Raw genomic sequence first — 22,788 nt, 5'->3', positions numbered from 1 at the left:
CCGCGTCACTGCTGCCCTCCAAGAAACTATATCTTACTGTTCGTCGTTGTCGTCGTTGTCATATAGATCATGGCTCACCCTTGTGACCCGTTTGATGAGACCTTTTGATCGGCATCTGTCTCCTGCAATCCGGTAGAGTGTCTTTAGTATTTAGAGGGTGGCTAGTGATTTCCCTAAGGTCGTCAGTCCATCTGAGCTTGAGTCTTCCTTTGTTACGTGTTTCTTCAAAGGTACCTTGAATGATAATTTGTCAAGGTTGTCTCCTGATCTTCTGCTTGTGCTTGTCAATCCTGGTAGCAAGTGGCGGTTGATCTCCGATGATGGACATTAATTGTGTACATTGGTGTTGTAATCTCTTCATGATATCCCAAGTAGCTTCCTCCAACACCACATTTCAAAGGCAGATTGCCGAGCTTCCACCCTCCTTGACAATCATTGACCCAAGAACATTATATAAACTTGTCCACTTGATCAACTTCTTCTCCATCAACCACCATGCTCTGTTGCATGTAGTTAATTTCCACCAATCATGATCTTGGTCTTTTTCACATTGAGGTAGGGTCCAAATTATTCACTTGCATCCTTCACTCTTTTTTAAGGAGTTCTAGTAGTTCTTCTGATGTTCTTGTTATAAGTGTTGTCAGTGGCATACTGAGCAAAAACACTTAGAGGGGCAGAAAAACAATTTGCATCACCACCACTCATACATGTTACATGCAGGCCCCGCGGAACTTTTTTTTAAAGCGGGGTGGGGGGGGGGGGGGTTGAAGTATTTACGATCAGGAAGAGAGGAGCGCAAATTGGCGTGGTGTTCAAAGGGCACATCCCCCGGAAGCTCAAGGGTTTCAGGCATTTATTAACTGTAAGATGAACATATTTTGATACCTCATTTCACCTCGGGTCACTTTCTTTCTTTCTTTCTAGTTCTCTTTAACATACTTTATACAAAAAGTGAGGGGGGCTCGAGTCCCCTGAGCCCCGCTGTTCTGCGGACCCTGACATGTAGGCTTTTAAATAAGCATATTTTTTGCTTGACTGTGGATTTACTAAAAAGTGAGAAAAAACCCAGGAAAATCATGTCATTTCAGCAACATTGTAAATCACTGGTATCGAATATATAAAAAAAATAGTTTGAATTTTGTTGGGGGTTCAACTGTCCCCCCCCCATACCCTTCCCCATTAATACGCCAGAGAGTGTTGTATTGTCGGCGTATCTTAGGTTGGTGATCGTTCGTCCACCAACAGAAACTTGACCATAAAATGCCTTTCTCATGATGAATTCAGCATAGATGTTGAAAATTTATGGTGATAGGTTGCAGCCCTGACGGACAACTTGACCAATAGTGAACCTTTCGGTGTCGCCATTCTCTGCTCTTACTGTTGCTTCTTGGTATTGGTAGAGCGACTGGATGAGTTGAATTATATGTGCTGGAAAGCCCATCTAGCTCATAATCTTCCATAGGCGTTTATGTTGTACGCAGTCAAAAGCTTTGGAAAGATCAATAAAGCTAGGGAGATAAGTTTTTGAAACGTGTCTCTAGTGTTGCTAACTTCACTATCTTTTCATGACAACAAACTACAGTTGATCGACATCATAATTATATGCGCGAGTCTGCAGGATGATTGGGTGCTCAGAAATTGGCAAAAGCACAAGCAGGCCTTTACCGTCAAGATGAGGTTCTTGTTGAAGTGATTCCAGGCAGTGATGTCATGCCAAGGAAAGGTCTGTCCACAACATAGTTATGATGAAGCAGGCAACATCAAAGAACAGCAAGCGATTGGAATTGATGCTAATGAGAAGATGTATGTTAGGGTCCTAGTGGATGACACAGACGTCTACGTAATACTTTTGCATCATTATCTACATGACGGACTTATAAAACGCCAATTACCATGGAGACGCCCCTTCACAAATCGAACTGTTATTGATGTTCCTGCCAATGTAGACAAGTTAGGAGATATCATTCCATCGATGTTGGCAGGACATTCGTTGACGGGATGCGACACTCTTGTGGCATACTTTGGCATTGGATAGGGTACAATGCTGAAAGTGATGAAGCAGAAGATTCCACTCCCTTAGGACTGAGTTGGCAATGTTGATGCAGCATGGTCATATGTCATCACTCAACCTACTCAATGCTTTGCTTCATGTTATGGACAGTCAACAACCAACTGAATGTCAGAGGCTCGTATCAACGTGTGGCTATCAAGGGTCCGAAGACTAGGAGTTCCCAACACTTTAGAGAGCTTTTAAACAAATTTCAAGATTTTGAAGCAAACTTATAAACGGATATAGTCCTGTATCGTAGTGGTAGTTTGTAATTTTTAGGTTAATTTAAAAGAATCTAGTACCTTAGAATACAAATCTAGTTTCTTAACGCTGTCACTGAAAATGGGCATTTATCACCATATGCCACCTCATATCTATGGGACAGAGAGCATAAAATTCAACCGTGTTTCGTTCGAGTATCAAATTACAAAATAAAAATAAATGTGCCGCACAATCTTTACTCACTGTATTCAGTGCATCTGACTCATGACATATGATAATCTCATGTTAGAAATTGGTATTAGGCCATCATTTTGACCTATGCAAGTTAATGTGTCTATAGAGGGCGCCATTCCGAATTATGCAAATTTGCATATCATTTGTGATCATACAGCATTGCAATTTTTATTTAGTGATGATTCTAGAAAAAAATCAAGATATTTGACTGCCATTTAATGTAGTAAAATGCTGTTAAAACTTTTTATATCATTAATTTTGGTTAAAAGGGGGATTTTGGCGGCCATTTTGTATGACGTCACATATCTCAAATTGCTCAATGCTGACAGAGTGTCAGCAATCGAATTCTTAAAATTGATGGTCTAAGGAACTATAATCCGAAGAAAAAAAACCTATAGACCCTAAAACAAGGTATATCGAGATGGCTGCCGGACTAAATCGTTAGGACATAAAATCCAATTAATTGACATGATGGGTACAATTAATGTGTATCTAAAATCGTTATTCTATGTCTTTCTTAACAGACACAACAGGAAACTCGGTTTCATAAATCAGTTGAGGTCAATGTACGGTTCATCGTTAACACTCCAGCCGCTGACCAATCTAAAGTCTTTGTTCAGTTCATCTTGGAACAAAGCGCAAAGATGGAAATTATTTGTCCAATGAATCTATCAGGTAAGTGTTGATCGCTTGAAAACATATAAATGTGGCCCCTAGCTTAATAGCTTTCAGCTTTATAACGGAGAAAGGAAGAAGGAGAAGTAGGAAGAAGAACAACAACATTTAGTAGTATACATGTTAATCTCATATGCTGTTTCCAAATTAGGTTTCGAGAAAAAAAATACAAGAAATTTAAAAATGTTCACAAATTATAAAATCGTCCTCAGAAAATGTCAATGGAATTCAGTATTTCATACACAAATATATTTAGGAAAAAGGAATTATCAACGTGAAACAGTGTTTCGTTTTTTTTTCTTCATTTCTTACTATAGGAGACCAGGTGACACCAAGGGCAAAAGGAACTCAAAAGTAGGTCTATCTTTTTGTTTAATTTTATTTCAAAATGTTCTATTTCTGTACTTTATTTCTGACCACTTTCTCTGATTCTAAGTTGGGTCTGTTGTGCGACTTGGGTTTTCATGAAGTTTCCATAAATAAGTGACAATCTTTTAGATAATAATTAATTTGATAGGTTTTACGAATTTAAAAGGAACTTCATGAGACAATTCATTTGCTTGGTTATAATATTATAACAATATTTTTTATTATTGTAGCCTATGTATTAAATTTAATATAGCTATGCTGTACACGTAAAGTTAATTTAACATTTTCTTCAACTTTAGACAGGTTGTAAATTCACCCTCGTTAAATTTTTATAATCAATTAACTATGATCGTTGACAACATTTTTGCCATAACTAGCTGTAGGCCTATATATTGATGTTAACATTGCAAACTCAATCTTTTTCTCTCCTATAATTTCAGGCCTACCGATTTACCAGAAGTAACAGAAGTGCATTTGCTAAGAATCTCAAAAGGACTCTATCCGACAAATTTCTCCGATTTATACGTTGCTCTGGGAATCCAATCAAGTATTGCGCAATGCATCCTAAAGAAGCAGGACAATGACTATACACAAACATACATGGAACTTCTGCAGCTGTGGAATACAGAATCCCATAGGACCTTGGCAGACCTAGACAAGGTTCTTGTTGCGTCAGAGGCAGGTGGTCTTAGATCCACCTATAAATAAGATCAAAAGTAGAAACTTGAATGACATTTACTTGGCTAGCTTGGCATGTGAATATGGGCAAACTTTAAAAAATCTGCATGGCTTGATTGGATGAATGATAGCAAGGTTAAAATCAAACAAGTTTGGGAGAAATAAGGTTCTTTTGTAATATGATGACTTACTTTTTCTAAAATAAGTTTAAGCAATGATTAAAGATAAAGGTGAGTTCTGGTCATCCGATTGCATTGTGAAAGAAAAGGTGTGAAATGGATCAGAAAAATTTGATCATGTAGCATGTAAGTATTGGTGTGCACTGCAAGGTTCTGGAGTCATTGAAATCATAATAAATTTGACCCAGTCTTGGTAAAGTAACATGCACTGTACACAGAAAGATGTATACGGGACTACACAAAGGGTGTCGGGGCTACTAACCTTGATTTCCTAATCTTTCTATGCTCATTACTCAGCCAGTATACATTTTCTATAATTTTTTTTTTTTTTGGCAAATGACATTTATTTGTAATCTTGAACATTCAGTGTAAGTTTCGTTTAATTCTGTGAGAATTTTTCATTTTTTTTTTACCGAAACTCACCTTCATCTTTAACTTCTGAAAGGAACAGCACAAACCAAACACATGTGACCTATTTTGTGTTTGTACAGGATTTCAAATACCATTACATTCCGGACTTTCCCGCGCTTTTCGAGGTGCGCACTTCTGTCGAAACAAATAATAATCAATTTAAACAGCTATATTGCTAATACTGGAGAGGTGGATTTATCTGGGAACGATTGCATACAACCAAGCAGAGGAGTCTATCCAGCTAGCCGACCCCAACCATGCGCACACAGTAACCGTTGAGGTTACCGATAGGGTTATAATAACCATGCAAACCCATCTTTTATCAACCCATCGTTAGCTCCATCGTTATGGACAGCGTGATACAACATTGGAGTTGTGGGTTCGGATCTCAGTTTTTATTCAGTTCTATTTTGGGCCTTTATCAGTAGTGAGGCAAAGCAATAAATATTCGAAGTCAACTTGTTTGTGATTTTTTTCTAATCTTCTAATGACGTAAAACACATCAGTCAAGGTCCGGAACTCTCTTTGGAAAATAAATGACGCTTCCGGGTAAGTGTTTTGGTCACATGACCCAACACATTACTACCTTCAGTGTATACTCTGCAGACGTACATATATCCTTTAATAATATTGTTGTAGAGTGTAGACAGAATTTGGATGTTGGGCCTGAGCATAGTAGAGGGGCGGTTCTCCTGAATGTTACTGAAGATTGGATGGATTGTATGGATAAATCTGACATCGTTGGTATGGTAACAATTGATTAAAGTCGTTAATTTAATGGGCTCTGTATACTTTTGCATCGCTAAACTACATGTTGTAGGTATCCGACTAATAAAATGCACAGTTGTAAATGAGGTCAATGTAGATCAAATGAGTTAAATGTCTTATGCAATATAGGCCCCCTCCTAATTTCTGCCATCTATGTATTAATATATCGAATTGTATCTTTACTTTATTTCATAAAGGGACTATTTTGACAAGACCGCCTTGGTCGTTGGTAATTCCCTTGATTCAATGTATGATGAACTGCATTTGACCTGTACTTCTGAATTGAATGTGTGTATGCTTTTGTTAAAATTACATAACATTGAACTTGATCTTGCCTTGTACAAAATATCACTGGAGAAAAAAGTACACGTTGGAAATGCAATTATTTGAAATATTTATACTTCTGTTATATTCATCGAGAAAATGTAGTATCTTTCTCATGACAATTATAAGTATCATTATGATGAAATAAGGAGCAGTTACTAACTTCATAAAAGGTTATATACATGATTACGTTTTTTTTGTATACACATATCATTATTATTTCATATCTTAATCATTTCTGCTGTCGTCTTAGGCCATGATATATATTTAGAACGTTATCTTTATTTATGATGAAATTTCTTAGTAAAAATATTGTTTAAGAGAATTAAATATCAGTCTTTATCATTTTTATTCTGTATATCATGCAATTGATAAGTTTCTAATGTCACATCAATTGTGCTATCAGGTTTGTATTTTCCTCTGTTTTGTTACTCAGAAGAAGAAGCAAGAATAACCATTGAGTTCTATGACGATTCAACTCTCCAAAATACACATCACAATTATAATATTTATAATCAAGGTTTTGCTTCGTAATGATTATTCTGTAGAGTTCCTAAATAGATGAATAACATATAGATAACTTGTTTATAACCGTTGATGTTTGATTTTCTCGATTTGTTTTGAATTTTTCTTGAACCTTATTATGTTCCATGTATATCATGTATTTGTGTGACTCTGCCAATGACACATACGTAATTTGTACCATACAGTGTCATGGAACTGAGTTTTCAATGTTCATTTTCCCCCCTTTATTTCATATCGTTTCTTACTATTTATGTTTAATAAAGACGACACACACATATAATTATGCAGCTGACACATATAAAATCACCATAGTAAAACCAGGATGGTTATTGCAAATGTAATCAATGCTGATCTCATTCTTTTTTCTAAATGGTTAAATTTAAACAGATGTTATGAATAAAAAATTATGCTATAATTATTAAGTGTTGTAAAAAAATTTGTTATTGCATTATTTTCATTAATATATCTTACTTCATGTATTGAATGCTATATTAATACGCTGTTAGTTAAACTGTACGTTTTTATGTTATGCCCTGCTTTGGCAAATCCATTTTCTTGGGCAATGTGTGCTATATTACCACGACTTATTTTATTCACCGTCTATTTTGATTATGAAATTAATGCTTTACTTAGCATGTGTATCAATAGGGAGAGCAGACCAAGGTACCCCCTCCCCTTTTTTCTCCCCAGTAATTGGTCGAATGTTTCCGACCTTTGGGGAGGGGTACCTCCATTTCTCCAATTCGAGTATCCCCTATGAGTATTACTTTGTACTTGGATGTGCATCAGTGCACCTCTATTGTTCTGATCAGTGGGGAGTCCTGTAGTGGCTCAGTTCTATAATGGGCAAGACACTCTGTGCTGCTGACCGTGAAGGTGCCTGTTCACTTGTTTGCTGCAGAAGAACGTGTGAAGAGATTCATTTCTTCTTCTTCTCCTTCCAGTGTAATACAGAACGCCTTGGCGTTGGCGTTTTTATATTATATTGTGCTTGCCATGTGACAATTGTTAAGAACTCTTTGTGCAGCTTAAAACAAAATTGTGATCATATTTTTATTTGAAGTGCGTGCTTAGAAACATCAGTATTAAGCGCCTAATAAATGTTATGTATTATTATTATTATTATTATTATTCACGATGATTATACTTTATTTAACTGATTATCATACATATGATATTACCACTTTCGATTATCTTCTATGGTATATGATGTAGTATAGATTACTAGTGACTTCTTTACTGGTGTAATTGTATATTGATATTGTATGTAAATTAATATTATTTTTGCTTTTTGACCCCATGGAAGAACAGGACCATTTTGAAAATGGTTCTGAAATGGGCTATCCAACCGTCTGCCTATACTTCACACATTTACTTACTTTCTTATCGTTTGATATGTGTTTTATATGTATGTTTTTTAAACTTGTATGTATGGATTTCGGAAATAAAAACAAACAAACAAACAATAGGCCATTGGATCAGGCCTTATACTGCATCTGATATGCTGATACTTGTAACTTTTATTTGGTAATGCTATTGACAATGTTTAAACATTGCACTGTATTATTGTCTATACGAACAAACTTGAAGTACTGTGATAGTTTGAATTGTACTGGGTCTTTGTTTTAAGCAAATTTTACTATTTTGTAATATATTATGCCAACTACATGTATAGCATTGTAAAGTTGAAATGAGCTCAAGCTTTAACTCCTACTGGTTAGATGTCATTTTGTAAAAGGCACTATTGTGAATTGAGTTTGTTTCTTCTTCTTTTTATGTAATTTTTAGGACATTTGTAAAGTTAAAGCACAAAGTCATTATAGACCCGAATGAAAGTCTTGTGCTACATGAGAGTTGGATGGTAACATTCATGTATGTCGATTTAGCACAGTGCAGCTGGTGTCGACCGGTGAGTAAAATTAAGGGTTCTTCTGTATTAATGTTGTATCTATTTTATGCCAAGATGTTATTTAATGATAAACATGCATTGTAATTATTGACACTACTGTAAATATTGCTCACTGAATTATATAAATGACTGAATCAAGATCTTTGTAAAATGATGTTGAACAGAAAAGAATAGTATTGAATATTTGATAATTGATTAATTTATAATTAATCTTTATTTGATTGAAAGATTTCACTATTAAAGTGAACATGACAAATGTACTCTCCTTGTCCTACCAAACAACACGCATCTTGACTATTGAAATACAATTAATTGTAACAGGTGAATGAAATAATTTTCAACTAGGCACTTAATAAAGATGTGTGCATTAAATTTCGTGGTATTACAAAGAATGGCCTATTGAATAATAGTTATCATAACAGAGAGTAGATAAGTAGGTTAGAGTCCTTGAATCACTGTAAATACTTTCCTACTCTTCAGAGTGTCACCATAATGTACATGAACTTTCTAAAGTTAGAAGCTATGCATTTTTTTCATTTTTTTGGAAGTATGTACTTGTTTTGAATAAATTTTGACATTTAATGTTTGTATCTCCTACGGTAATTTTTTTTTTTTTTTAAGCTGTCTATTTTTTCTTCAAATGACACAGGACTTTACACTGTGTATGTGTGTGCGTGTGTGGGGGGGGGCGTGTGTGCGTGTGTTTATACACGTTAAGGCGAGGCGTCAAAAATATCGATACCAGCAGGCTGCCGCCTCACGTATTGGCGCATCGAGGCTGCAATTACGGCCGAAGCCTGGCTGGGGCAATTATTTTTCACTTATTAGCCCAGCCGGCTTGCGCCAGGCTGGGATCTGAGGCTCGGTTTCCATTCGAAAGGCGGCAGCCGGCGCATGCTTTTGTTCGGAGACCATTATGATGACATCATGAGTTAATTGAGGGTCCTACCGCCAGCGGTAGCCGGCTGAGCTAATTTAAAAAATGCAGCCAGGACGCACAAGTGCAGTTAGCTGCCGCTGGCTGGTATATTTATTTTTGACGCCTCGCCTAACATGTATACAAAACACACATTTATATAGAGAGCGAAACGGCAGTATAAAGAGCTCTGATATATTAATGTATTTGTTATAACAAGCTTATTTGAGTTGGTCCCATCTCTTTATATCCTTATAATACAATTAGATTCCTGATATTACATGATAATTTTCTTGGTCCCTAGCACCTCGTGAAAATGATTTCCCACTGTATACATAAACACTCGATATTAGGCAGGGTAAAGAATTATGTTGAAACGTTAAGGATCAAATAGATTTCACCAATGGGGCTTCTTAAAGTTATGATTTTGAACTTTATAAATGTTATCTTTTCATTTCATTTCAAAGACTTTATTTTCTGCAATCAAACAAATCAGTTATACAACAAATATTGATAATTATATAAAACATAAGGTATGCGAACAATATACAAAATATAGAAACAAATGTATAATACATGAGTAAGAGTAAATGTATACGTTGGGCCACTGCGTGTATAAAGAAAGAAAGCAGACAAACTCTACACCCGGACCGTAGACCCAGTTACCTTTATTTTCTTTAACCCAGTCAGCCCTACTAAACAAAATATTACAAAAAGAAATAATAACAAATATATTATTAAATGAGGCGATTTCAAGCAAGACACCTGAACTATTGCCCACACAATCGATTGAACGGTTGCAACCAACGAAAGAAAGCTGTGTTCAACTCAATGGCAACCATTGGAGTAGCATTGTTGAAGAAAAATGAAACACTGACAAGACTGAATCAATATTTCAGCAAGAGGAAAGGAAACAGCGCCATCTAATCATCATTGATGAATAACTCGAAGAACAGTATTGCCAGGCGAAAATAATTGTTTTCAGATTGGACAGCCCTAAGACCCTTTAACAACAACAACAACAACAAATCATTAAATTTCTGAACAATTTAACATATCGCATACCTCACTGCCCAAACCTACAAGTAATCCTAATTTTAATCCTTACCCAACGAGGATCCTTGAGAAGAGGAAAAGAGCATTAATCATGACAATTTGGGCAAAAAGTAATATATATCCGAAAAAGTGCAGAATATACCCCAATGACCAATTAAACTTAAATGCCAGTGGTAATCCTAGTGCCTACCCCAGGGGTGCCAGAGAGTCTTACAAGGTGGGGGAGGGGGGCACCAACGTAAAGGGCACTTTCTGGAAAAAAAAGGGGGACCTACAAAGAGAAATCTCAAAGTGAAAATATGACAATTTTGTATTGGTATATGCCCCTACAATGTGATAACATTATCAAAGATGATTTCAACGTTCTCTTTGCACGGTTCAAGATACTGCTTTAATAACCATCACATTTTGCAGTTTGGTGTGATGATCAGAATAATTTAGGATTAGTGAGGTCGCATTCCGAAAGAATATTTTATAAAGAGCAAAAGAAAATCCTGATTGGGTTTTAAGCACATTGCAATCATGAAAGACTGAACAGATCTTAAATAAGAAACACATTTATATCAACTTTAAATGCGAGATCATGTAGCGAGCGAAGTTTTGGTGAAGTTAAAATTCGGTGCCTTTAACTTAGGAGCACATTTTATGGTAAAAGGAAACGATGGCATATATCCAAATGGAATTTTGTTTTGTTAAAGAGCACATGTCACAGTAAAACGGGGAATTATTAGAAATGAGAATGGAGCACTTCTCGCACCTGATAAAGGGCACTCACCAGAGATGAAGAAAGGCTTTAATGATAACGGAAAAGGTGCACTTATTACAAGGGGGAAATGAGCACTTGTCGAAGGAAAATGGGCATGTTTTAGATTTTGATAGAGGCATCTATCAGAGGTGTCAGAATGGGCATTTATAAGAAGGGGAAGCGGCTCTTGTCAAAAAAGAAAAGGGGCATTTATGAGCAGGAAAATGGCACTGATTAGAAAGGATAAAGGGCACGTGTCAACATAAAAGGGTGCACTTTTTATAGATGAATAGGGCCTCTTATTGCAGAGTGAAATGGGTGACCTCTCAGATTTAAATAAAGGCACTCGTCGGAGATGAAAAGGGGAATTTATAAGAATGAAAAGAGGGCACACAAATGAAAAGAGGCACTTGTCAAAATATAAGGGGCACCTCTCAGATTTAAACAGAGGCAATTAAAGGTAAAGTGACACTTGTTACAGATTGTAAGGGGCATTTTTGGGACATTGAAATCTTAACCCTAATCTGAACCTTAACCCTAACCCTAAATATTAACCAAATCAGAGTCCTAACCGTAACGTGGACCCCCAAAAACATAAATATAAATGCTTTCAAATCTCAGATAAAGATACACAATTATCCATAGCAGTCTCCGCATTCCAATCATAAAAACTACCCCCCCCCCTTTCCCTCCACACGGCTATTGACCACTCACTACTTATGTTCAAATGCTGGCAAATTTGGTCGGCGTAAAGGTCGTGTTTGGAGCTAGTCGGCGTAAGTATGGCAAGGTCGGCGTAAAGGCTGTTGTGGTAACTATCTGAACGATAGTGGTCTTAGCTATGCCGACCTTTATGCCGACTGAAATACACCGGGATATTTCCAGCAATCTTATCAACAATTATTCGCCACGACTATGATATGCAGTAGCAAATTAATCTGTCATGACTCATGATACATTCGTTTATCAATTGATTCCGCTAGATTGATTCCACTGTTCGCAGGATTCGGCAGAGAGATAAAGAAGAGATCATTCACACGATAACAACGATGTACTATTCATATTTTTTCATCGTCTGTACATTGCTTTTTGAATAAACTCCTTTTTTTATTTGTATAGGCTTTCTAGGAGAAGTTTCAATTGTTGTACAGTAACTTTTAGCTTACACCCAGTAGGTCCCTCTGGTTAAAAGGTTTTGTTTTGACTTGTTTTCAATTAGGGACTTTTCGATTTGCACGTCGACATACTGGACTGTAACGTATGACGTCCTTTTAAGGCACCGACAGTGCCTTATTAGGACGTCACACCTAGCAGTCCACTATGTCGACGTGCAAATCGAAAAGTCCCTAATGGCAACATCAAGCACGCACTGAGTGCAAGCCAATTACATTATTTACAACAATAAACATCACTGTGGAACTATCACATGGCAAACAAATGGAAGATATAGCTAGGTTGAATAATTTTAAAGAAAACTGAACTTGAATCCCGCACAACCCCATCGCTCCCCTCTCTCTCTCTCTCTCTCTCTCTCTTTCTCTCGCAATACGATTAAATACGAAAAACATGCCCCCCCTCCGGAGCTTAGTCACTGACTTAGAGCGTTATTCATTTTCTTCTCCATACAGTAGGCCTTCAAAGTAAAAAGGAAACTGGAACGAGGATGATGAAGTAAATATTTGCTAAAGTAATACTGTTTCCCAGGTTTGCAGTCTCTAGCTTTATGTCTCATGATAATTTAAGGGAAAAGCAATCTTAGCAACACAAATTTGCTGTATATTAGAAACAATTATTCGCCATTGCTGCTCTTTAATCCGACTATATGCAGTGTATACATCATTACTTAATAACATTATCCAGACTCATTCGTTTACAAAAATTAATTCTATCCGATTGATTCATAAAAATGGATGAAAATTGCTGTTTCATAGATATTGGACAAACTTGAACTCCTTTAAATTATTGCAATCCAAAATACTCCCCCCCCCCCAAAAAAAAAAAAAAAAAAAATCCCTCTTCCAAATCTGTAAATGCACGTTGGTATCATATTTTTTACGATACATATTCTCCTCCGTCATGTTATTGGAATATGCTAGTACGATTTTATTGGTTAGGCCTATTGTCAACTGTTCATTGAGCCGAGTAAAAAAGTAAACAGAAACCAAATTCAGGTCATATGTCAACTTCTACAATATACAGTTTTGAGGAAGCAGCTAGCATAATTCACACCCGGATGACGGTTGAGTGCGTTATAGTCATATTGTAGCAAAAATTGAATAGAGCTGCGTGTATTAATTGTAGCCTGTACTAAACGTCATATCATACTAGTTTCCTATGTGATCGCGCTGTTTTTTTTTTTTGTATTTCGGAATAACAGCATTGCCATATCTGTAGGCCTAGGCCGCCTATACACATTCTAAATTTCACTACGTTGAGGAGGTGTTGGATATGTGATATTAATGGGAGAATGGAAGACCATCATGCTTATTCGGAAATGGAACGTACCTATGCAGCTGAAATGAACATTAAATATAATATATAATGAGAAAAACTGATCTCCTTTGTGGGCAAGACAAATCACGCGGTTTAAATGACGTTTGCAGGCACGTTAAACCATTGCCAGCCGTTTTACTTGGAGCAGATAATAACTGGCACGGTATAGCCTACCCATCTATCTTCGTCCCATAGCTTGGAGTCGTTAGGGGCGACAATGAAATAGACATAATGACACAGATTCTCATTAACTTCATGTCTTCAGCTGTAATACAGTTCTAGTTGATCAAATAGCACATACTTTTGCTATAATAATCTAGAAATTACAGGCACTCAGATCAGTTAAATTCTTATCATGGATAGGGACAAGTTTCAAAGAGAAGACCTTTCTGGGGCTAAACAAGATGATTTGACACCTCTCCAAGCAGCAGCATCCAATGGTCGACTCGACGTTGTACAGGTTCTCATTGGCCAAGGAGCAGATATAAAAAGTGCTAGTAATGACGGCGTGACACCTCTTCATGTGGCATCACTCAAAGGTCACCTCGATGTTGTACAGTTTCTCATTGGCCAAGGAGCAGATCTAAATAGGGCTGATAATAAGGGCAACACACCCCTCTACGCGGCATCATTCAAAGGTCACCTCGATGTTGTACAGTTTCTCATTGGCCAAGGAGCAGATCTAAATAGAGTTGGTCGAGGTGGCAGCACACCTCTAGAAGTGGCATCATTCAATGGTCACTTCGATGTTGTACAGTTTCTCATTGGCAAAGGAGCAGATATAAATAGGGAAGATGAGGAAGGATGGACACCTCTCTGTCTAGCATCGTTCAAAGGTCACCTCGATGTTGTAAAGTTTCTCTTTGACCAAGGAGCAGATCTAAATAGGGGTAGTAATGATGGCAGTACACCTCTAGTAGCAGCATCATTCGATGGTCACCTCGATGTTGTACAGTTTCTCACTGGCCAAGGAGCAGATCTAAAAAAGGCGGATAAAGACGGCAGCACACCTCTCCACGAGGCTTCATTCAATGGTCACCTGGATGTTGTACAGTTTCTCACTGACCAAGGAGCAGATCTAAATACGGCGGATAATGATGCCAGGACACCTCTACATGCGGCATCATCCAATGGTCATCGCGACGTTGTACAGTTTCTCATTGGCAAAGGAGCAGATCTAAATAGACTTAGTCGAGATGGCAGTACACCTCTCAAAGTGGCATCACTCAATAGTCACCTGGATGTTGTACAATTTCTCATTGGCCAAGGAGCAGATTTAAAAAGGGCGGATAAAGATGGCAGGACACCTCTCTTCGCGGCATCACTAAATGGTCACCTTGATGTTGTAAAGTTTCTTATTGGCCAAGGAGCAGATCCAAACAAGGGGAATATACATGGCAGGACCCCTCTCAATACAGCATCATTTGATGGTCACCTCGATGTTGTACAGTTTCTCACTGGCCAAGGAGCAGATCTAAAAAAGGCGGATAAAGACGGCAGCACACCTCTCCACAGGGCTTCATTCAATGGTCACCTTGATGTTGTAAAGTTTCTTATTGGCCAAGGAGCAGATCCAAACAAGGGGAATATACATGGCAGGACCCCTCTCAATACAGCATCATTCAATGGTCACCTGGATGTTGTACAGTTTCTCACTGACCAAGGAGCAGATCTAAATACGGCGGATAATGATGCCAGGACACCTCTACATGCGGCATCATCCAATGGTCATCGCGACGTTGTACAGTTTCTCATTGGCAAAGGAGCAGATCTAAATAGACTTAGTCGAGATGGCAGCACACCTCTCAAAGTGGCATCACTCAATAGTCACCTCGATGTTGTAAAGTTTCTCATTGGCCAAGGAGCAGATTTAAAAAGGGCGGATAAAGATGGCAGGACACCTCTCTTCGCGGCATCACTAAATGGTCACCTTGGTGTTGTACAGTTTCTAACTGACCAAGGAGCAGATTTAAAATGGGAGGATAAAGATGGCAGGACACCTCTACATGCGGCATCATCCAATGGTCATCGCGACGTTGTACAGTTTCTCATTGGCAAAGGAGCAGATCTAAATAGACTTAGTCGAGATGGCAGCACACCTCTCTTCGCGGCATCATTCAATGGTCACCTTGATGTTGTACAGTTTCTCATTGGCATAAAAGCAGATCTAAATAGGACTGGTAATGATGGCAGCACACTTCTAGAAGCAGCATCACTCAAAGGTCACCTCGATGTTGTACAGTTTCTCATTGAAAAAAAAACAGATCTAAATAGGATTGGTATTGGTGGGCGCACGCCTCTCCAAGCAGCATCATTCAATGGTCACCTTGGTGTTGTACAGTTTCTTATTGGCCAAGGAGCAGTTCTGAATAAGGTTGGTCGAGATGGCAGCACACCTCTAGAAGTCGCATCAATCAAAGGTCACGTCGATGTTGTACAGTTTCTCATTGGCCAAAAAGCAGATCTAAATAGGGCTGGTAACGATGGAAGCACACCTCTAGAAGCGGCATCACTCAAAGGTCATCTCGATGTTGTACAATTTCTCATTGGCCAAGGAGCGAATCTAAATAGGGCTGGTATTGGTGGGCGCACACCTCTCCAAGCGGCATCATTCAAGGGTCACCTCAATGTTGTACAATTTCTTATTGGCCAAGGAGCAGATCTAAATAGGGTTGGTCGAGATGGTAGCACACCTCTAGAAGTGGCATCACTCAAAGGTCATCTCGATATTGTTAAGTTTCTCATTGGCCAAAAAGCAGATCTAAATATGGCTGGTATTGGTGGTCACACACCTCTCCAAGCGGCATCATTCAATGGTCACCTGGATGTTGTACAGTTTCTCATTGGCCAAGGAGCAGATCTAAATAGGGCTGGTAAAGATGGCAGCACACCTCTGGAAGTGGCATCACTCAAAGGTCATCTTGAGGTTGCACAGGGTCTCATTGGCCAAGGAGCAGATCTGAATAGGGCTGGTTTTGATGGGCGCACACCTCTCCATGCGGCATCATTCAATGGTCACCTCGACGTTGTACAGTTTCTCATTGGCCAAGGAGCAGATCTAAATACGGCTGGTAATGATGGCAGGACACCTCTCCAAGCGGCATCATTCAATGGTCACCAGGATGTGGTACAGTTTCTCACCGACCGAGAAGCAAATCTAAATAGGGCTGATATTGGTAGGAGGCACACACCTCTCCACGCGCAGTTAATTGATAAAGGTAAGTTCAGTTGGCAAGATTGATTGTATTTTTATTGACTCTATCGACCCCCTCTCGGGGTATGAGAGTATTTTTTCAACATAGTATCAATATAGCAATAGTATAACAATGATAAACATGTGATAATATGAACAATGATAAACATATGATAATATGAACAAAGACTAACATGTGATAATATGAACAATAACAAACATGTGATACTATGAATAATGATTGTGATAATATGAACAAATCAATATATTATTTACAAATCAAGGCGAACTGGGCAGTTCACCCTCCTACCGCTACAAGTTTGCCTCACAACATTGCTTACTTGTGAGCTATCATTTACAGTATTACCATCTACACTTGGCTCTTTTGAAAAAATGTGACATAATTATCCTTACAAATTTTGCTTATTTTTTTAAAGCTGGCAAGCATGAACTGTATTAAAAACCTTATCCATTTGCAACACACTTGGTCTAGAGCTACTACTACACAGGTTATTTAATATATACATTTTTCTCTCATTTTGAAAGAATGGACATAAACAAATATAATGAAATTCATCACCAATATCGGTTGATGTATAAAGTGGGCATTGCAAATCATGTACTACTACATTTGCATCAAATCTGCGTTTATTAACAGGTAATCTATGTGTTCTACATCTAAATTTACTTAAAGTTATTGCTTCGTTCTGACATAATATCTGCAGGTACATTTTATAAACTTATTCTTAAATATCCTTTAGTTCGTGCAAATATTATTTGACCAGGTGGTTGCGCTCCATTCCTGAATAGACATGTCAGAAAGCCTGATTTTCACAGTATTCATTATCCAGGCAGCGCTATATCCTTCTCCTTGAGCTCGCCAGACGTTCCCAAGTCATGTATAATCAAAACTCAGGAGTCGTGAATGGTCGAATGTGGGTTGTGAATGGTCGAATAGCGGTCGGGAAGAGCTTGTGTTTAGGCATGTGGTCGGGATTTGTCGGGGGAAAATGGGTGATCGGGCTTGATTGGGCTTGGGCGGGTTGGTTTGATCGGCAGTAGGAACCCACCATTAAGCAGTATCTTCGATCGTGTAGAAAAAGAAACCAATATTGGAATCATCCCTGATAATGTGTTCACAATGTAGGGGTATATACCAATTTCTAAAAATTATATATATTGTCGCTGTGAGAGTTCCCTTTGTAGGTGCCCCTGTTTTCCAGAAAGTGCCCCTTTTGTGTTGACCCCTCCCACTTTAAAAGACCCCCTGCCGCCGCCCCTGTGCACGTTCGCAATCGTTTACATTGAGTGAACTGATGAGATAGGAATAAACGACCGTTTCTGCTGTATATTCTGAGCTATATAACACCTCATTTGGTTGTTTCTTTGTAGATCCAGTCGTTGGTTCAGAAAAGGAAAGCGGGAGTGTCGAAAAACAGGTGGATAGCGAAGGAAACGTAGAGACCTCAAAATCCGAACAGCTCAACATAGACTCTGCATCTTCTAAACAGTTCGTAGAAGTTTATGATTCCATGGGGGAATCCAATCAGCAATCAGGCTTGATTCGCATCGAGAAGTATGGCATTGAAGTCCAGTTTCATCCAAGTGAGATTTGGCGCGTTGATGACATCCAGGTAGTACCTGAAGTTCCAGCTGAACTGGCAGACTTGTTAACGGAGGACCAAGCAATCATTTGCGTTGGTCTTAAGGCGTCATCGTCTTTTGCGAAGTTTGAATATCCAGTAAAAGTGACGATGCCCCATTCAGCAATTTTCACAAGTCCTGATACTGCATCTATTGGGACTTACCATCGAAAAAGCAGTAAGAATCTTTACAGTTAACAACTAAATTATTCATACCTTACCAAGTTTTTTAATTTCAGAAGTATGTGAAAAATTGACTCGTATCCTGAATATATGTTTCTAGAGTGATCTATCGTAGAATCTGTGATAAAAAGCTGGGGTACTCACCCTCCCCGTCGCTTTTACGTTCTCTGAAATTAGTGTTTGTATTTACTTTGCTTTGTTTTCGATTTTGCAAACAAGAACAAATTGTGATTACGCATATGTCTTTTGTTTTCAATTTAAAGGCGCCGACAGTTTTTCGTTGATTGCTGCTTCCAATGGTGACCCTCGATGTGATGTTAGAGAGCGAGACCTTGACCTCTATATCTCTCACTTCTCTGAATGGTGGATTGTTGCCTTCATCACAAAGGTATTCGTGGGCAAGCGTGTCATCTGTACGCCTTTCGTACCCGAACCAAGCCCTATGGACACTAAGCATCTGTTGAGGCTCTGCATTAGAGACAGTAACCAAGGGAAAGCGGAGGTATGAACGGGAAGGGGTATTGTAACACAATGGCAGGAATTCACAAAGGAGGTTGTCGACAAACCTAGGTTTATTTGCGTCATATGACGCGTCGAAACGCTTCATATGACGCACATAAACCTAGGTTTGTTGACAAACCTCCTTTGTGAATTCCGGCCAGTTTGTTTAAAGACTACTAAAGTACTTATGTCATATTCGCTTTTCGTCCAGGTTACTGGTTCAGAACAAAAGAGCCTGCGTATGAGGTTCATCGCAAAATGACAAGCAACGTGGGCTGGAGCAGGGCAAACAGACCAGTTTCATATTGTAATGAAGTGTTATGCGTAAAATTTAAGTGCCATGTTACAAATGATTTAATTCAACTGTTAGGAATAATTAAGTTCTATAGTCAGAATATAAATGGCATAAATTACTTGTTGTTTGGTTATCCGGGGGTGGATGTCCAGGGGTACGTGTCGTAGAACCCTCTTTCACAACTAAATTAATTGATACCGTAAGACCTTAATTAAGTTATTTTTTCTTCAAACCATTGTTCTTGTTGTTTTGTTTTGTTGCCCCCCCCCCCCACAATCTTCTTGTTTTTAATTTCTGGTCCCCATGGAAGAAAAGCTGCAGTACGCAAGTGCAGCTTGAAATGGGCTATCCAGTCGTTTGCTTCCTCTGTCTTCTTGTTTACTTTATTTTATTTTATTTTATTTCTGCTCTTTTCCAATATAATAACTGAATAATAAAGAACATGTACACGTATAATACAAAATTCACAAACAACACAAATTTCATGTCAAAACGTTTTTTTGTTTGTACATATGTTCACATAGTAACGAAATTTAATATATTCAACTATCTGTTGAAAAAGTGCAGGAGATCGCAATCATAAGCGATGCTTGACTAGGATGACGGCCTCAAAAACAAATCATAAGGTAAAACTTAAAATGAGAAATGACAAAGTGTTTAAACGTTATGCATTGTTCCGTTCTTAATGTTGTTGTTTTAATTTTTGTTTTCAATTTATTGGCATGTGGTTTTCTTGCTTATGTAAAGTGTTAACTGTATATTATATATAAGTTTATAGCATTACACATTTTGGGGCTGCTTTCTTTTCATTGTACATGTATATTCTTTTTATATCATAACAAAAATCAGCCGGAACCAGGATACGTGACACCGATAAAGGGAGAAGAATATTTTGTGGCATGGCGTTCTGGTGATCTTAAAGTAACCTGTCAGGTAGACGACAAGGAAATATACACCAAGGCAAGTTCATATAAATGCTTTAGTCACAACGACAAACCGATTCAAAATTCCCTGATCGATTTCTTTGCTATTCAGAGCAATGTTTTTGTTTGGTTGGTGTGATGTCTTTAATTTTTATTTGTTTAAGTATTTATTTTTCATTGAATTCATTCAATGCATGTACATCATACTAATTATTACGAATTACATTACATATAGAGTACACAATTATACAACTCAATTATTTGGAATGAATAAATTTTATCCTAATAACCCCCTTCCACAAATTAAAACACAAAATGGTCTGTATGATCGGTGCATAGCGTATTGAGAGAGAGGTAGTTGTGACACGCGCGCACTTTCGCGATCAAATGTTAAATCATGGAGCTCAAAATAAATCCCTCCCAAATAAAATCTCTATATAGAAGGGAACTTATTTGAAACTCCATGAATTAATATTTGATCGCGAACGTGCGCGCGTGCCACAGCTACCTCTCTCAATACTGTGACGGAGGTATACTAGAGAGGGAAAATAAATAGGTAAACAGTTGAATGAAAAGTTTATATTACAATTAAAGTTACTCGATTATATTACCTGAATATGAATGTTTATCTATTCTGTCAAATATATGCAACATTTCTTACCAAAGGTGTATTAATGTGATACCGCGTATCAATAGAAGCATGAATAATAATAATACGAATTTTGTTTATTTACCATCGCTCGACGATAGTGTGTGTGCGTGTTTTGTTGCGAGCAGACGTGTGTGTGCGTTTGATTACTCCACCACTTTAACAGGGGATCAGAAACACGTTATGTTATATAGGATGATACCTACGGGGTCTAATGGAGACACATGTAGCACCATTTAACTGTAGCCTTGCAGAGGAAAAGATAATCTTGTATTAGGCAAATCGTTAGGACATACAATCTAGTTAATTGACATGATGGGTACATTTAATGTGTATCTAAAAGTTTATCTAGGTCAATGTACGGTTCGGCATTGACACTTCAGGCTCTGGTAAATCCCAAATCTTTGTCAAGTTCATTTTGGAACAAAGCGCAGAGAAAGAGATTATGTTCCTGATGACTCTGTCAGGTAAGTGTTAATCGCCTGAAATCATATAAATGTACGTCCTTGGTTTAGCTTTCAGCTTTTATAACGAAGAAAAGAAGAAACAGAAGGAAGAAACAGAACAAAAACAACCTTGAGTTCAGTTCAGTTCAGTTCAGTTCAGATTATTAAAAACACCAGACATAGCAATCATGACGAACAAACAAGATCCAAATTGAGACCCAAAAAAGCAAGGTTATGTAACTTTAAAAACATATTTAGAAGGAAAAAAAAGCTGAATCACTGACATCATGAACCCCCTTAACACACACACGCACACACATACTCGCGCGCGCAGGAAAACGTGGACCTGCCATTCTTTCTGTCAAACCGTGGACTTCTTTATTTCAGGGGGTATTATCATAATGTTGACTACACATGATCAGTAGATGTTTCTCATTTAAAAACTTCATTTGAAAAAAAGAAGTTCCTTCTAAATCTCTTTCGAATTTTCCAAAATTTCAACAGTACAATTGTGGACTTTAATGTAACCTAGGGCTCAATGTGGTGAACTGTGGACTTGAGATAACGCTTGACCCCTACATGAAAACGCGGACCTGCTCTCTTATTCCTGTCAAAACGTGGACATCTATATTTCAGGGTGTATTTTGATAATGTTGACTTGGAAATGACTAGTACAAATTTCTCATTTAAAAACTTCATTTGGAAAAAAAAGAAATTCCTTTTAGTAACATGTTTAAATCTCTTTCCGATTTCAATAGTACAAAATTAATGTGGACTTTAATGTAACCGAGGACTCGATGTGGTGAACCAGGCACGGATCCAGGATTTCTTAGGGGGGGGGGGCCCAAATTTGAAATTATGCGAGCCAAATATTGGTACGTAATGGTGACTAGCAATGACGTAATGGGGGGGGGGGGGTGCAGGAAGGGGCGATTTTCCCCTCCCTCCTCCGCAAAGCGCCGAAGCTTTGACGTTTCATTAAATTATTAGAGAAAGAAGACGATCCGTTGTACCGCTCTCGAAAATAATCCTCGTCTGAATACAGTTTTCCCCCTCCTGCGCGAAGCGCGGAAGCTTTTACGTTTCATTAGATCATTAGAGAAAGAAGACAATTCGTTGTACCGTTCTCGACTCCTAATCCTCGTCTGAATTCAGTCCCCCCCCCCCCCCTCCCGCGCGAAGCGCGGAAGCTTTGACATTTCATTTAATTATTAGAGAAACAAGACGATTCGTTGTACCGTTCTCGAATATAATCCTCGTCTGATTTCAGTTTCCCCCCCCCTCCTCCCGCGCGAAGCGCGGAAGCTTTTACCTTTCATTAAATCATTAGGGAAAGAAGGCGATTCATTGTACCGTTCTCGACTCTTAATCCTCGTCTGAATTCAGTTAACCCCTCTCCCG

At 38.2% G+C, this 22,788-nt stretch overlaps 1 protein-coding gene across 1 annotated transcript; it reads left to right on the top strand.

The window, feature by feature from the left end:
* Window positions 1-13,909: 13,909 nt before the first annotated feature.
* LOC115927564 (ankyrin repeat domain-containing protein 50-like) lies at window positions 13,910-19,081 on the top strand. Its single transcript, XM_030993617.1, has 6 exons — window positions 13,910-14,093; window positions 14,229-14,998; window positions 15,302-15,790; window positions 15,896-16,271; window positions 18,140-18,352; window positions 18,837-19,081. The coding sequence occupies exons 1-6, from the start codon at window positions 13,910-13,912 to the stop codon at window positions 19,079-19,081; spliced, it is 2,277 nt and encodes a 758-aa protein (XP_030849477.1).
* The last annotated feature ends 3,707 nt before the right edge of the window (window positions 19,082-22,788 follow it).

This window comes from Strongylocentrotus purpuratus, unplaced genomic scaffold (assembly GCF_000002235.5).
Source record: "Strongylocentrotus purpuratus isolate Spur 01 unplaced genomic scaffold, Spur_5.0 spur5_scaffold_20, whole genome shotgun sequence".
Classification (NCBI taxonomy): domain Eukaryota; kingdom Metazoa; phylum Echinodermata; class Echinoidea; order Camarodonta; family Strongylocentrotidae; genus Strongylocentrotus; species Strongylocentrotus purpuratus.
Note: the sequence above shows the minus strand (reverse complement) of the source record. Positions and strands in the feature narration are given on the sequence as shown.

Coding starts and splice junctions, on each gene's coding strand:
- LOC115927564 (XM_030993617.1), top strand. CDS start 13,910: ATGGATAGGGACAAGTTTCAAAGAGAAGACCTTTCTGGGGCTAAACAA. Junction 14,999..15,301: donor TTGATGGTCACCTCGATGTT/GTACAGTTTCTC, acceptor GACGTTGTACAG/TTTCTCATTGGCAAAGGAGC. Junction 15,791..15,895: donor TCAAAGGTCACCTCGATGTT/GTACAGTTTCTC, acceptor GGTGTTGTACAG/TTTCTTATTGGCCAAGGAGC.